Here is a 15288-nt window from a genome sequence, read left to right as displayed (position 1 = left end):
CTTAATTTCATATAGTTGATTATTATTTACTATTATAAATTATTATTACATATATTTAATATTGGTCTTAATTTTATAAAATAAAATTTATATATATTAAAAATTATATTGGTTTGGTGTGTGTGTGTCAGAGAGAGAGAGAGAGAGAAAAGAGTGAGTGCGTGGAGTGAGTATGTGATGTGTTTGATATTGAAAGCGTGGTTTGAAACCACGTTTTGTCAAAAAAAATTCTAAAGTGTGGTTTGAAATCACGTTTTATGAAAAAAAAAAAAAAAAATTTCTTAAAAGCGTGGTTTGTAACCATGCTTTCTTAATTAAAACCACACTTTTACCATTTCACAAATTTTCCGCGAGAGGGGTCCTAAAAACGGTGAAAGCGTGGTTTGTAATAGCGTTTTAGGCTAGTTTGAGAATTCCGTCCAAACTAAGCCTAGTTTGGGAGATAAGTTGCTATTTTGGCTTAATTTGAGAAAAGCCCCGAAAGGATAACCTAACTAGCCTCGACTAAATAATATTACAAAAATATTGATGATTTTTTTTATACATATTTTCTATTAATATCTAATCATATAACATGATTTTTATAGTTTAATTTTGTTCTATTTTGCATTATCTGGATGTCACACTTCCCTTCATTTGCTCTACAATCTTATTACATATCAGTGTCAAACAATGTCGATCAACTATTTAAATTGTACAATTTGACGCTTATAAATTAAATTTGAAGTTGTCAATTGGTAAGAGTCCCTTGGGTCACTAGAAGTTGAGTTTTTTTTTTTTTTTTTGTTTGGAGGAATACTAGAAGTTGAGTTTGATTCTTCTTTAATGTTAAAATCTTTTTCTCTTTTATTTATTTGGGATCCCTTGCATTTTTTTTTATTTTATTTTATACATTAATGTCAATTTGATGTTCTTCTGATGAATATCTCTTGCCATGACCAAATTTTCTTTTGTCACTGTTAAATTGCTGTCCAAATTAATCTGAGCTTATCCAGTTGTATATGCATGACTTTGGACATTGAACAAAGTAGTTGTTTTTTTTTTCTTTGTTGGTGTTTTTGTTTTTTGTTTTGGTTATTATTATTATTTTTTTGTCTATTATTAGTCCCTCACAAAGACAATGTAAGAAATTAAAAATGAAATATGATATCAGATTTTATTATATTAATCTTTTAGACCGTATTTGATTCATAAATTTGACGAGATTTTCATTTTCCAAACCCTCTCCAAATTAATGAATCAGACACAGACTTAGTCTCTCACAAAGGAAGCGTGAGAAATTGCAAATGAAGTATTAAAAATTGTTTTTAACTGTATAAGTTGCATGGTCAAAGAAAATCTGAAACTGAAAACTAGCATTTGGACAATCCTTGAAACTGAAAATATGGTCTAAATTCTGATGATGTAAAAAACAAACCAAAACGAAGAGCATGATGTAATGCACATCAACATATTACAACATAGATAACTTTTGATCTTATTAGCAAATTCCACATACCCTGACCTCAAAACACAAAAACAAAAAAACAAAAAACAAAACATAAATCCACATCCCCGTGCGGATAAATTTGAGTTTTAGATTAGAGATGTTGATTAGGGCATCAAGCCACTTATTTAATACATAGTTATGAACAGCTGCTGCATGTTCACTGCTGAGCCTGCAAGTGAAGATATATATATTGAAGTGTTAGCATTTTATTTGATTTTTTATTTTTATTTTTTATTTTTTTCACTATCAAAGCATATCCGAGTGCCATTGGATTTTTATTTGAAGGCATGAGGGGATTACCAGAAAACGTTTCGTGTAGAATTCAACAAGCACTTTTGGTTCACATTTTGTCTGTGGATAAGCGTCGATCTTGTTCAGCTCCTGCACATAGATCCGATAATAAGAGATACCATCATTCAAGATATATACAAGAATGAGTCTAGTTCATTGACTCACTTCAATCCATGCTGCTAGTTTTGGTCTTCCTGATGTGATGTCATACTTAAAGGCATCTTCAAAGAAGATTTGAAACCTTTCAATGAACGGAGCATAGGCAATGTCCACCTGTAGATCACAAATTTTTACTCATGAATTAGAGGAGGATTTCAAATTAGCCACATGACTGCATCGGTATTGTTGTTTTTTAAAACAAGTTAAACATATGCTCTCTAAAAATATCATCCACGTCCCATGAAGAAATGAATGCTTGAGAGAACTGAGGATAACTGACAGATCATGGACAAGGCATACCAGACTGAATTGGCCAAGGAAGAAAGGCCCATCGTCGAATTTGTGAAGCGCAGTTTCTAAGTAATCAAAAGCACCACCTAATGTAGAAGTTACTGATGTCAGTTAGGTTTCACTACAAGTAGTATCATGTATCAAAATGCAGCAAGTACAGAATCTCACCAGCTTCTTTTACCGTGTCTCCTTTAAATGAGGTATATACGGTTTTGTTAAATGTGTCAGAGTAGGATAACAACTCTTCAGCAAACTGTTGTTTGGCAGGATCCTAAAATATTTTTCACACCATTACTCATCAATTTTTTTTAACATGAAGAAAAAAGGTGAGGGGGGAATACAAACATCTTCACATCTTACATTGGGTAGAAGTGCAGGCCCTTCAAAGTGGTTTTCTATATATTTAAGTAAATCTAGACTCTCTCCAATGACTTTGTTGTTGTGTTCCAGTGATGGCACCTACAAAATCAAAGGAAAACCACATTAGCAAACAAGAAAGACTACTATTTATCAAGTTGGTAATATGCTTATAGGCTATAGGTCTGAAGAATGATTTCAGACTGTTTCATTAATGTACAAAAGGTATTCTCACATGATGTTTTAAAAGGCATTCTCACAAACAATTTTACTAAACAGAATAGATCAATGTCACAGCTTGATTCATGTTAAATGCAGCTGAAAGTCAGACAATACTGGAGACTTTGTTGTTGTTATAGTTTTCGTTCTTAATATTGTATGACACTTATTGTTCTTCTTGTTATTATTGTTTATTTGCATGTATCACATTCATTAAGTCTCATACTCCTGATAAATTACGGTAAAAAAAAATCAGAAACCACTCCATATAATTATAGAATAACAACAATAATTTCTTAAAAATAAAAGTGGGACAAAAGTTTCAACTTCAAATTATTTTGAGTTGCTTTCCTTTTATATTCCTACGGAAGAAAATGAATCAAATGGCGAATTTTAATAGCTAGAGACAAGCTAGTTGTTCAACCAAAGAAGATGGTTGAAAGGGCTTTGACAAGATGGAGGAGATAGTTGTGCTCATGTACAAGGGGCGGAATCATCTCCTCCAAAGGAGGTAAATGAGAAAGTTTTTCCAAATGGGGTGATGGGGAACATTTAGAGCATACTACACAAATTAGTAACATAGCACACAGCATCTTGAAGACAGAGAATGGTTAAATAATTTTTTTTTTTCAAAAACAGTAACAGAATAAAGCAGTCACAAAATTCATAGTATAAGAACATACACTTCTTGTTGATAAACGTTAAGTACCATCAGAAAGAAAACCAAAAAACAAAAGACAAGTCGGGAAAGTCAATATACTCCTTTTCAACAGGCCTCACAGAAGCCTGCTTCGTTACATCTATTAGCATTAAGAATAAGAGTTCTTTATCCTTTTAATATCCAGATAAGTAGAAAATTATTTGCTCAATCATATAAAATTATTCATATGATCATCAATTGGTATCATCAACAAATATGAGGCATTGGTGATCAAAGAACTCCATGGAAGTACTTGATTAAGGTAACCAAAAATGATCAACACAATTATATTGTTTTTAGAGCAGATTACCTTATTTTCAGGGTAAACTTTTTCCTTGTACCAGGTGGGCCTGTTTTGAAGGTCAATAGGAACCAATTCGATCTTGTCTTGTAGACCCTGCATCTCAAATTTCATAGAAAAATAAGCCACACAAACAAAGAGAATAAAATCATAATGCAGATAATGAACAAATTAAATTACACCTATTGTAAGAGGGGAAATTCCAAAGGGGTGTGTACCCTAGTTACGACCTTTGTAATCTTTGGTTATGATCTATTGAGGTTGTAGTTATGACGTGGTTATACACATTATGGTGTTAGTTATGACTCATTGTGATGTTGATTACGACATTATTCTGGTTTAATCCAAGAGTTCTTTAGTTATTCTTTATGTAGTATTTGGTTATAACTTCTTTTTTTTAAGTTACGATTCCTATAGGATTGAGTTATGACATTTGCGGTAATCAACCCCACAAATGTCATGACTTGCATATGGTATAGCGTTACCCTAAGAATTACTACTATAATACCCATCGTTTATCTTTTGTCAAGTCTGCTATTGGACTGAACATCTCCCCCCTGCCCCACTCTTCCCCCAAAACTAGTCCTGTATGCCAAAAATCAAGATTAAACTCAGTTTACTATAGTGATTTTGTTGATTGGGCACCTCTTCATATTCAATAAAATGTGGAAGTGACAAGCAGGATAAAGGGATAAAATCCAACAGCAAACTTGGCAAAATACAAAGTTCTACAAAAGGTTATTAAGATATCTAAGGTGAAAATGTAAATTCATCCCGACTCCGTGTATATACACACAACAACTAATCATTCATGACATGAAGTTTTTTTCTTTAATAGTCAATGGGATTCAAACATTGGTGTCCGCTTCACTATAGCTCTCATGTTACCACTAGGTCAGCCACTAGCTTTTTTTTCATTTTCTTTTTTTTGGGGGGCACTCGGTAAGATGATAGCAGATTAGTAAGTTTGGTTTTCACAACCAGATGTTTGACGTTTCTGGTAGGCTCAAACCCACAACAACCTCCCTCTACAAACCTAGAAATACAATCACTTAACGTTATGTTTGATTGGATAATTTGGAAAGGAATTTGGAAAGAGAAAGGAAAAAAGTAGGTGAAATATGATTAAAATATGATTCCCTTTTCCTTTTCAAATCTCTTTTTAAATCCCCAACCAAACATAGCGTAAAGCCATGTTCAAGTTCAAGACACCAGTTTTGCATAACATAAAGTCTATACTCTTTACTCGTACAGCATATCAGACAATTACAAAAATGATAAGCAAAGCATGAAAAAACTTAATAACCAAGAAAGAGACTAAATGGGTGTTGAAGAGAAGTTAAAAAAAAAGAAGACAGACCTTATAGTTCCTGGCAATCCAAGTCCTCTGTGCAAAGGGGCACATGTAACAGATATACAACCTCCAAAAAAAAAAAAAATTCAAATTGTGAGATGATCATCCAAAAAAAATTCAAATCCAAATTCGTTGAAACAAGAACTTGTGTATAAAACCCAAACGGTACAAAACCCCAATTCCAATATACCTAGTAGTTCCATCAAAGAGGGGAGGTGGTTTGGATGTAGAATCGAGAGCTGGGGGAAGAACCTCTTTCACAAAACTGAAAAATTCGAAACACAAAAAAAAAAATTAAATCAGAAAATTCAAACAAAACATTCACAGAATCAGACTGTTCGAACAATAAAATATATGCATTATAGAATCATAGGAGTAAGGTTGTTAAAGTCGGGATCGTTGGAAGGGACTCTTGAATTCGTTATGGGATCGTAGAATCAAATCGTAACACAAAATAAAATGAAAAATTATGGATAATAATAATAATACAGCAATGATAGAGGCCTGAATTTCCAAGCTTGAATGGTCCGAATTGGCCAAAACGACGTTTTAGACAAAACAACACAAAATGATGTCGTTTTTGTCAATTCAAACTATTTAAGCCGCGAATATGGTGGTCACCAAACATTTTTCATAATAATAATAATGATGTATGGTACATAATTTTTAAAAAACTAAAAAAATATAATTTTAAAATAATGTGCTTCCTATGTTAATATAAGTTGAAATGATGAATTTAATATAGGGGTAATTTGAAAAATTGATAAAAAATTAATTTTTTAATTTTTTTATATAAAAAAGTAAAAACAAAATTTAAATTAATTTTTTTTATCTATAAGTTGAAAGAGGCCATTAAAAAATGAGTTTATAGTCAAAGTTTTATATATATATATAAGAAATAAATAATATAAAATAAATATAAGATCAGAATTATATAGAATCGGGATTGAATGTGATTTTACACTATATTAAAAATACAATGGTAATAATTTAAGATTTATTCAAATCGTTTAATCTATAAGTAAAATCATAAAATTTATGATCCAAATCATTTAATCTATAAGTAAAATCGTAAAATTTATGATCTGGATCGAAATTCTGACCACCATTGATCAGAGAGAAAAGAGCTTACGCAGTGGCCATTTGTGGTGATTGTTGAGCGATTTGGAGTTGGAAGCTTTCCAAAACAGTGAGAGAGTAGTTAGTGGAAAGGAGAGTCCAGAGCCTATATTTATTGGGTGACAGGTCGATCGTGCGAAGTCGCGAGCAGTGACGAAATGAAGGAGGAAATTGTCTGAAAGATTTGTGTGATTTCGTCAGTAATGACGAGAAAATTTCTATACTGAAAGAGGAACGATTTTTCATCCAGGTTCATCTTTGTCTCTACCCCATTCTTGCGCCGACGCATCCGACAACTAAAATATTGGCCATGGTTGGAAAGATAGCTATTTTAATAAGTTATTTTAATTTTTGATTATTTTAATAAGTTAAAATTTTTATATTTAATAAAAATTTTGAATTTTTTTATAATTAAATGTGATATTTGTGAAAAAAAAAATGAAATGATTATAAATTTAATGTGATATTTTGTTTTATTAATTATTTTAGCCTTTTTTTTTTTTTGTGAATTTTTACCTAAAAATTCAATTTTAATCTTTGCCAAACAAGAGGAAACAACAACAACAACCAACAAAATAAATAAAAATTGACCCTCTAACAAGATAAATTTTAAGTTTACATTTTAGGGTTGAATTTCTTTTAGGGTAAATTATAAATACACCATATTAGTTTTTGTAATTTTAAGAATTATAAATACTTTTTATTTTAATTTTTTATTTAACAAAATTAATAGAAAAAATAAAATTCTTAACTGCTCTTCTATACAATAATAAAGTTACTTCAATTGTTAATTAAAATATATTTATGATATTATTAAGAACATTAATTGACTTAATAATTTATTAATATAAGGAGTTATTTGTTATGTAATTAAAAACTTAAAGACACAAGATATAATTTCAAAATCACGGGAAGCAATTCGTATTTTAAACAAATCTTAGGAGGCGTATTTGTAACTTACCTTTTCTTTTAATTTCAAATATGAACTTGACCATTATGTTAAGGTATGTGACGCCACCACAGATCCCGTTTCGATAATCTGAATAATTTATTTTGTAGGAATATCACTCATGAAATATTTTTAGATCAATCTAAGAATTATAACATTTTTTATTTTGTATGATTTATCTCTAAAAAAATATATGGTCTATTTTAGAAAATATATGGTTTGCCTGTGTCCAAACCTCCACCTTATGTCACATTTCCCCTACCCTCATTCTTCTATTTAAAAAAATATATTAATTAAATGAGAGGGGTGAGACTCAAACTTTAGACCTTAAATTTGTTAGAACAATATTCTGTGTAAAATAAATAATGAAACAAATCAAACAAATAAAATAAATTATTTATCAAATTTATTTTAGGAAAAATTACTAATAAGTCCCATATTGATAAATGTTACTCTATCTAGTCCTGAGTGTTTTTTTATAAACCATTTAGTCGTTTTTTACATCACAACATTATCATCAAAACAATATCAAACATCATCATCAAAACAACATCAAACATCACAACATCATCATCAAAACCACATCAAGCCTTCCCATTGCCGTAATGGAACATGCTCGATCAGATCCCTTTCTCTACCTTCACCAAACTCACGTTCTCCCTTTATTGCCACAACACACACACACACACACACACACACACACATTCTCTCTCTCTCTCTCTCTCTCTCTCTCTCTCTGTGTGTTTGGTGCCTGAGAATCTGTGTTTCTCTCGCAAGAAAAACGATGAAGAAGTTGATCCGATGGTTTCAGGACATCATCAAGATGTTGCTCTGGTTCTCTCTTTGCGATCGCTAGTAGGATCCAAAACCCAGATCATCACCGCCCAAAAAACCCCAATCTGGGACGACTCTGTCGACCGACTATCCCTCTCCTTCGACGGCGAACCGGTCCTCCTTTCCGGCGCCACCTGGCTGCCCGCCATCGTCTTCAGTGTCTCCATCACCAGATCTGGCGATACCAAGTCGGTGGTGATCGAAGTCTGCCTTGTTCGGTTCCGATTTTTGATGATGTTTCAAATTAATGAATCTGATGAAACACCCACAAACGCCCACAATCTGATAAACCTGATAGATCTGATGTTCTAATGAATTTGATGATGGATCTCGAGCAATAGTTTCAATTTTTTTAAAAATAAATATGATGTTTGATGTTTGATGAATAATCCTAATGTTTAATGGTTGAGAATCTGTGTTTGATGTTTGATGAATAATGTTTGATGTTTGACGAATAATCCTAATATTTAATGGTTGATGTTTAATGAATAATCCTGACGTTGCTAATGTTTGATGTTTGATGAATAATTCTAACGTTGCTAATGTATTCACCGACATTATACGAATAATTCTGACGTTGCTAATATTTGATATTTGATGAATAATGTTTAATGTTTGAAAAGAAGGGAAATCATAAAAAGACCTATAGTAAGCTTATCGGGAAATAGGACCTATTAGTCCAACAAAAAACCTTCAGGACTAAATGGGTTAACATTCCCAAATTTGAGATTTATTGGTGTTTTCCCCTTTATTTTACCGAATCGAATAAATATTTAAAAGATTAAGTCGAATGTGTGACACTCTATCCTTAAGATAAATTTGTCCTGCTACGGTACTTACGGACAAATGGCGTCTATTTCTCAGGATACAATGATCTTCACAAATTGTAGTAGCACTCCAAACAATTTGTATGGCTAACAAAACCTGTGATCTATACTCTCAAAGTATTCCCTAAAATTTAATATGAAGAATTATGCAAAGAAAGAGCAAAATGGGAAAGGAACATATTTTTTCTAGATGTTTTTCAGATTGTTTTCGTTTGCCAAAGACTGCTGGAAATGGCCTCTATTTATAGGCAAACAATCTGCTCGAACAGGTATGTTTTTGAACTTGAACAGGTGCAAAACCCTTGAACATATTCAAATTTGAAAACTGGACAGATTTGGTAACTGTTGCAGTTACACAACTGTTCTGAATCTGTCCAGCAGTTTCTGTAATAAAGCTGTCTAAATTTGTCCGGCAGTTTTCTGTTGGGAATTCAGACTGAAGAAGGTAAAATTTGAACATAAAATTAAATTCAATTTTGGCACAAAATTAGAATTTAATTTCATTAAGAATTTCTGGAAAAATTCAAATAAATTTTTGTCCAAAAAATTAATATTTGAACTGACCCGACTTACAACCGCGCATAGCGGCGGCGGCGTGCGTGTGGTGGTTTGAGCCAAGGTTTCATTTGTCCATAACTTCTCTCTTCTACAAACTTGGGGTGCCCCTTAGGGCCCTACCCAAGTGTTATCACCTAGAACTTATATACACACATAAGTTCTCTTCAAGTTTCAATGTGGGACAAGTCTTACAAGAAAACGCACATTTAATTCTTTAATTGTCCATTCCATGAACCCGAAAACGATGTCAATCTCTTATTCACTCATAAATGGTTTTGATGAACCATCTCAACCGTGTGACTTATCATGCGGCAAGGAACACGTCACCTCTTTGGACCCACCTCAAAAGACCTGTGGGACCCACTCAATTTTGGGCTCAAAATTGGCCCAAAATAAGCCTATAAGAACCAATTTTCCAACAAAATTTAGTAAAGACTCTTACCACTTAAATAACACACAATAAATTGCTAAATGCAAAGGACTCTCTATAACAAAACTGGGTTTTCATGGCACCACATCAACGACATACAATAAATGCAAGCCGTGGTTTATCACTTTTACGACTTACTTTTTTTGCATGTCATAAATAATTTTTCAACCATGGCATGTCTATTGCGTGGGTCGTAAATGGTAGTAACGATGATTTTTTACGGCTTGCAATGTTTGTTGTAAATAGTAAAACTTTCTACGATATGCATATGGCATGCCATTAATACATCAACTATACACGACATACATACGCCAGCCGTGAAATGTATTGCACTTCCCACAACATACACAACGTCCGCCGTTAAAAATATTACACTTTTGACCGATGCACACATCGGCTGCCGTTAAAAGTATTATTACCTTTTTACGACGCATAATGCACGTCGTGAAAGGTACGACAAAAAAAAAACGTACCAAAATGAAATTTTCTGACGCCAATTCACCAAAAGATTAAAAAAAAGAAGAAAATAATAATCAAAAGCCCCAACTCTCAGCCCTATCACACAAAATCAACCCTGAGTTGGACTCAAAACTATGCAATTGCAAGTCAGTACCAACCTTGGCTTTAAGCTTTAACCCAACCTTCAAAACCCACTACGAATCTCCACTTTTTCATCATCATCCTCGTTGTCAAGACTGGTTCTCAAGCCCGATCTCTCCCAAATCAGCTTTTTTCTCTCCTCTTGCGATTCCTAGCTTCACATCCTCGAACAGATCGTCGAGGGCGATCTCAAATGCCCTCTCAAATCCAATTTCATCAAACTCGTCTTCACCTTCGACAAATTCCAAACCTTCGATTTTTACTTCTCCAAAATCAGTCTCACCAATCCCAGTCTATTAACTCTCATCTTCGGCAATTGCGGCCCTAATCTCGAAATCTCCATGAATGTTCGATCTGAAATGCACCACATCGACTCCAAATCCAATCGCCGCGACTACTTGTCCGCTGGTAAAACTAATCTCCCTTTGATTTACTTCTTCTTCTTCTTGATTTTCACTTCTATGGCTGGAATTTGGACTTACATTCTCTATATTAAACGATTGTCTGCTTATCATATGCATTTCTTCATGCTCTCTGTCTTGATTTTGAAAGCTTTAAATTTCTTGTGTAAAATTGAGGAATCTGACAAATCTATAATCTCCAAAACCCTAGTTCAATTTCATTTTTTTGCGATTATTAGTTGTTTGAATGTGAATTTTGATCTCATGACAGGTTGAGAACTTGAAAGCTCTGCTTGAGGTCGAGGTAAGATCAATTTCTCGCTTTATATATGCATGTGTGTGTGTGTGCGCGCGCGCGCGCACATGAGAGGATTGAGATTTATGGTGTTTGGTTTGTAAGTAGACTCAAGTGTCGATTCAGCAACAATAGCTGCTTTATAATGGGAAGGAGATGAGCAATGCTGAGAAATTGAGTGGTCTTAGTGTGAATGATGGAGATTTAGTGATGATAGTTTCACATGCTTCTTCTTCTAGGTAATTCTATTACATTTTTTATGGGTTTATATTTTGTGCAAGTTATGAGACAAGCTTTGAATTGTAAAAGAGCATAGCTCTATGGGTTTAACGGGTTCTATGGATGTGTCCATGATTTGATGAGAAATGATAAGAAATGAAGCGAAAGAGAACTATCTTGTTTTGCAATTAGTTTCTAACTTAAAATAGTAAAATTTGGTGAGATACAAAATGAGTGGTTATGTATTTTTTATAATACCTACCGGGAATTTTCACAAAGGAAGAAAAATAAATTATACTTACATTTCTCTTTTACATGCTTTATGCTCATTTAACTGTTTGTGTACTTTCTGTCATTATCCTGTTATGATTTTGTGCATCTTATTGTGGTTTTTGTTTTATAATTGTGATTCAATTAAAGCCACGTTCTTACGATAATTGACATGCATATAAACATTGTGATAGTGCTCTTACCAATGACTTGGGCTTCAATCCAGATGGGTCATTGACAGAGCATATGGTTAAAAATGATATGAATTTACTTAATTTAATTGAGCATATAGTCATTGAGATAGCAGAGTTGAGAAAAAGATTCATGTGGCTGGCCCTAGTTTGGGATACAACACTTAGGAACTTTTATTAATTTCTTACCTATCAAACTACATGATCATCATTCAAAACAACATTTTCATTTATTTAAGTTTAAATATTTCATATTCATAAGATATAATATCCAAATGTGTAAATATATATATTTTTTAAAGTAATTTAGAAAAAATGACCGAATCTTTACAATTCGCGATTCGGTACAAGGCCATTTCGATTAACGATTCGAATCCCAATTTGACAACTATGATTATAATACACAAAAATAAATACTCAAAATTATTTCAAAACTTCAATCTTTGATGGTAAACATGCTTCATAAGAAATTTCAGATTTGCCCTGTTCCTTATTTGTTTGAGTTGGTATTGCTGACGAATCTTTTTTTAGGGTAGAATAATAGTGTTATAGCTTGTTCTTGTATAGGTAAATAGATATATAAGGTGTTTTTATAGCATATTTTGGAGGGAATTTCTTCAGTTAGTATAATGTTTACTAGGTTTTGTTGGTTTCGTTTTTTTATTTCTTTCTGTCTTATCTTTCTAGTGGCTTATGGTGCCTTGGTCTTCCTCCCCATTTTCTTCAATAACCACCTCTTATAATGAGGACAAAGAGCTGAAGCATTAACAGATGTAACTTGTTTTAATAATCTCTAAAATTTATGCTTTATGTCCTATGGTTCTAGTTGGTTGTTTACATGGCTTTTCAATATTTTGACAAGCCTCTAACAAAACAATCTTGTTTTTAATTTATTGATCTCATAGCTCAATTTTTTGTATTGGGCAGAAAGACAATGTTTCTAACCAGTGGGAACACATAGTTTTCTTCTTTGCAAATCAGCAAACTCGACTTGGGATTCCTAATAAGCTTGAACCGGTATGCCTTAGATGCCATTCTTAAATTATTAAATTAAATTTCAATTTGCGTAGTTATGATCATCACTTTTTCCATTGAATTTGTAAGTTAAACATGGTTTATAGTATGATGATGGAAGAAAGACTCTAGACATTTATTCTACCTTTATTGAGATCTCTTTGTTATTGATTTCATTCTATCAAGGCTGGAAATCATTTTGGGAACTGTGGAGCTACTATTATATTTAAAGAATGCACTTGCTGACCATATTTCAGATTTTTTGTATGCCTCTATATTTACTTTATGATTTTATTCCTACTTGTGTCCCAAGGTGCAGAAATCTTGCAATTATCAAGGCCTCATGCACTATCTAACGACTGGATTTCCATATTAGAGTTGTCAAATAACTTACTTTGTTCTCCATTTTTTATTTTTTATTTTTCAAAATTTAATGTTGTGAGACCCAAGTGCCCCTTCTCTTAGACTTCCAAGTATGTGATATTGTATTGCTAAATACGCAATGTGGGTGTTTGTGAAAATGTCTCACTGAATGGATTTTGGGCATTTTATTATTATTGATTTATTTCTTTGTGTTGTGATTAGGTAGCGGAATCAAAGTTTGTGATTGAAGCCAAGACAATCTAGAGAATGGAGCTTCTTGGCCTGGGTGTTGGAAAGTATGGGTTAATCATGTCAAAATCAATGTGCCTTTTGTTTAGAAACTTATATATGACATAGTTTTTGGATAGTTTAGAACTTTTTGAACAATTAAAATTTAATGATAGTTCTTTTTAGATAGTTTTGAATTAAGTTTAGTTTTTGGATGTTTGGAATGTATATATTGACAATTTTTGAATATTCATAATTTATGGATATAGTTTATTTGTTATGCTTGAAACAATATTTTGGTAGTGGATTGATATTTTATGAAGCTTGTTTGTAATGTTTGTTACATTGTACAAAACAAGTCAAAATAGAACTTGTTAATTTTTTTTTTTTTAAATAACGCACATTCTACAACAAGCAAATTAGGCCATTATATGACATATTCCACAGCATTCTATAAACACCGTGGTATGTTCACAATTAACGGCGTGCAAAAGTAGTCGTAGAAAAAGTAAAAACGACGCGCAAGATCTGATGGGGTACTATGGCATGCCGTTGAAAGTGAATGATTTTTTATGACTGGTTATAATATAACATTACGTTGCATGTCATAGGGATTTTTATGGCGTGCAATGCGGGCCGTAAAAATCTGTTTTTGTTGGGGTGTCTTATCAAATGACTTAACATGAATTAGGATGCCAACATGTGGGCATAGATCAAGAGACTTACCTACTCCATTATTGTCCTTAATTAATGATTACTCTAGTACCCACCTAATCATAACTCCTCGGTAGCTTAATTAGATTTGTATGTGGCAATAGCAACAATGATTTATACTACTAAAAAGAATACTACTAATAAGAATACTACTAATAGCACTAATGTATTAGGAATACAAAAAAAAAAAAAACAAGGCATAAGCAGTGGGCGGGGCTACTGTCACATCATTAATGGTGCTATTAGAGCATTACTTTTAGTGCTCTCAACAATAGCTAGTTCCAACTAAATGCAAGGGACTCTTATCAAATGACTTGACATGAATCTAGAATGACAACATGTGGGTGTAGATCGTTAATGATTCCTCTCGTATCTTCCTAATCCTAACTAATTGCTAGTTTAATTAGCTTTTTAATTTATATTTTCAACATCGAATTTTAAGAATGTAACTCATAAGAGTCCAATTATACAAATTTAAATGTTAAACTAACATTATTTGGCATTGATATGTAGTAGGAAATAAACGGAAAGAGAAGTGTGATATCCAAAGAACGTAGAATAGAAAATAATAAAATCATAAAAGATCATTTACATATGTAAAAAATCATGTATATTTTTGAAATACTGTTTAGCCCTCGTTTGAAAACATACTAATTTTTAGTAACTTTTTGGCTATTTTGTTAAAATATGAGTTAAAAAAAATTAGTATGTTTGGGATGACTTTTTGACTTTTTACGAAAAGATGTGCAAAAAGTAGAGAGAAAAGAGAATCTTTGACTTTTTGGTATGGGTTGTTGGCTTTTTAACTTTTTTAGTAACTTTTTGACTTTTTGACTAAATGGGGTGGTTCCCAAACGAGGCCTAAGTAGGTCAAGTTACTTTCTATCTACCACACTTGAACTTGGTTAGGCTCTTACTCTATTAAGAAACTCAAAACCATGGTTTTAAAAATCGGACCGGACTGGCTAGTTCAACCGGTTGAACCGGTGACCAGATGGGGTTCCGACCCGGTCAACCCTCTTAAACCGGCCAATTGAAAAAACCGGGCTATTTTTTGAAAACCGGTGAACTGGTCGACCCGATCACGGGTTGATCGAACCGGTCTGGCCCTTTTT

General features: G+C 32.7%; 2 protein-coding genes across 3 annotated transcripts; one reads left to right on the top strand and one right to left on the bottom strand.

Annotated features, from left to right (window-relative positions):
* Positions 1–1370: 1370 nt before the first annotated feature.
* Positions 1371–6637, bottom strand: LOC114292173 (glutathione S-transferase L3). Its single transcript, XM_028236080.2, has 10 exons — positions 6294–6637; positions 5352–5426; positions 5168–5228; positions 3817–3903; positions 2591–2689; positions 2399–2501; positions 2240–2316; positions 1946–2053; positions 1790–1870; positions 1371–1658 (listed from the first exon to the last, which is right to left on the bottom strand). Exons 1-10 carry the CDS (start codon positions 6524–6526, stop codon positions 1647–1649), a joined length of 936 nt encoding a protein of 311 aa, XP_028091881.2. The 5' UTR covers positions 6527–6637; the 3' UTR covers positions 1371–1646.
* A 3738-nt stretch (positions 6638–10375) lies between these two features.
* Positions 10376–13761, top strand: LOC114292169 (callose synthase 9). Of its 2 annotated transcripts, none has more exons than XR_014343108.1 (4): positions 10376–10886; positions 11151–11183; positions 11283–12871; positions 13454–13761. XR_014343108.1 is itself a non-coding variant. In XM_028236077.2 (4 exons), the coding sequence occupies exons 1-4, from the start codon at positions 10824–10826 to the stop codon at positions 13493–13495; spliced, it is 228 nt and encodes a 75-aa protein (XP_028091878.2). In that variant the 5' UTR covers positions 10399–10823; the 3' UTR covers positions 13496–13761. The 2 variants fall into 2 exon arrangements, 1 of the variants encoding a protein (XP_028091878.2); XM_028236077.2 differs by having other exon boundaries at positions 10399–10886; positions 12782–12871.
* Positions 13762–15288: the final 1527 nt, after the last annotated feature.

The sequence above is a fragment of the Camellia sinensis genome, chromosome 10, assembly GCF_055761805.1.
Source record: "Camellia sinensis isolate YWXY chromosome 10, ASM5576180v1, whole genome shotgun sequence".
NCBI classification, from domain to species: Eukaryota; Viridiplantae; Streptophyta; class Magnoliopsida; order Ericales; family Theaceae; genus Camellia; species Camellia sinensis.
This window is presented reverse-complemented; position numbering and strand designations above follow the sequence as displayed.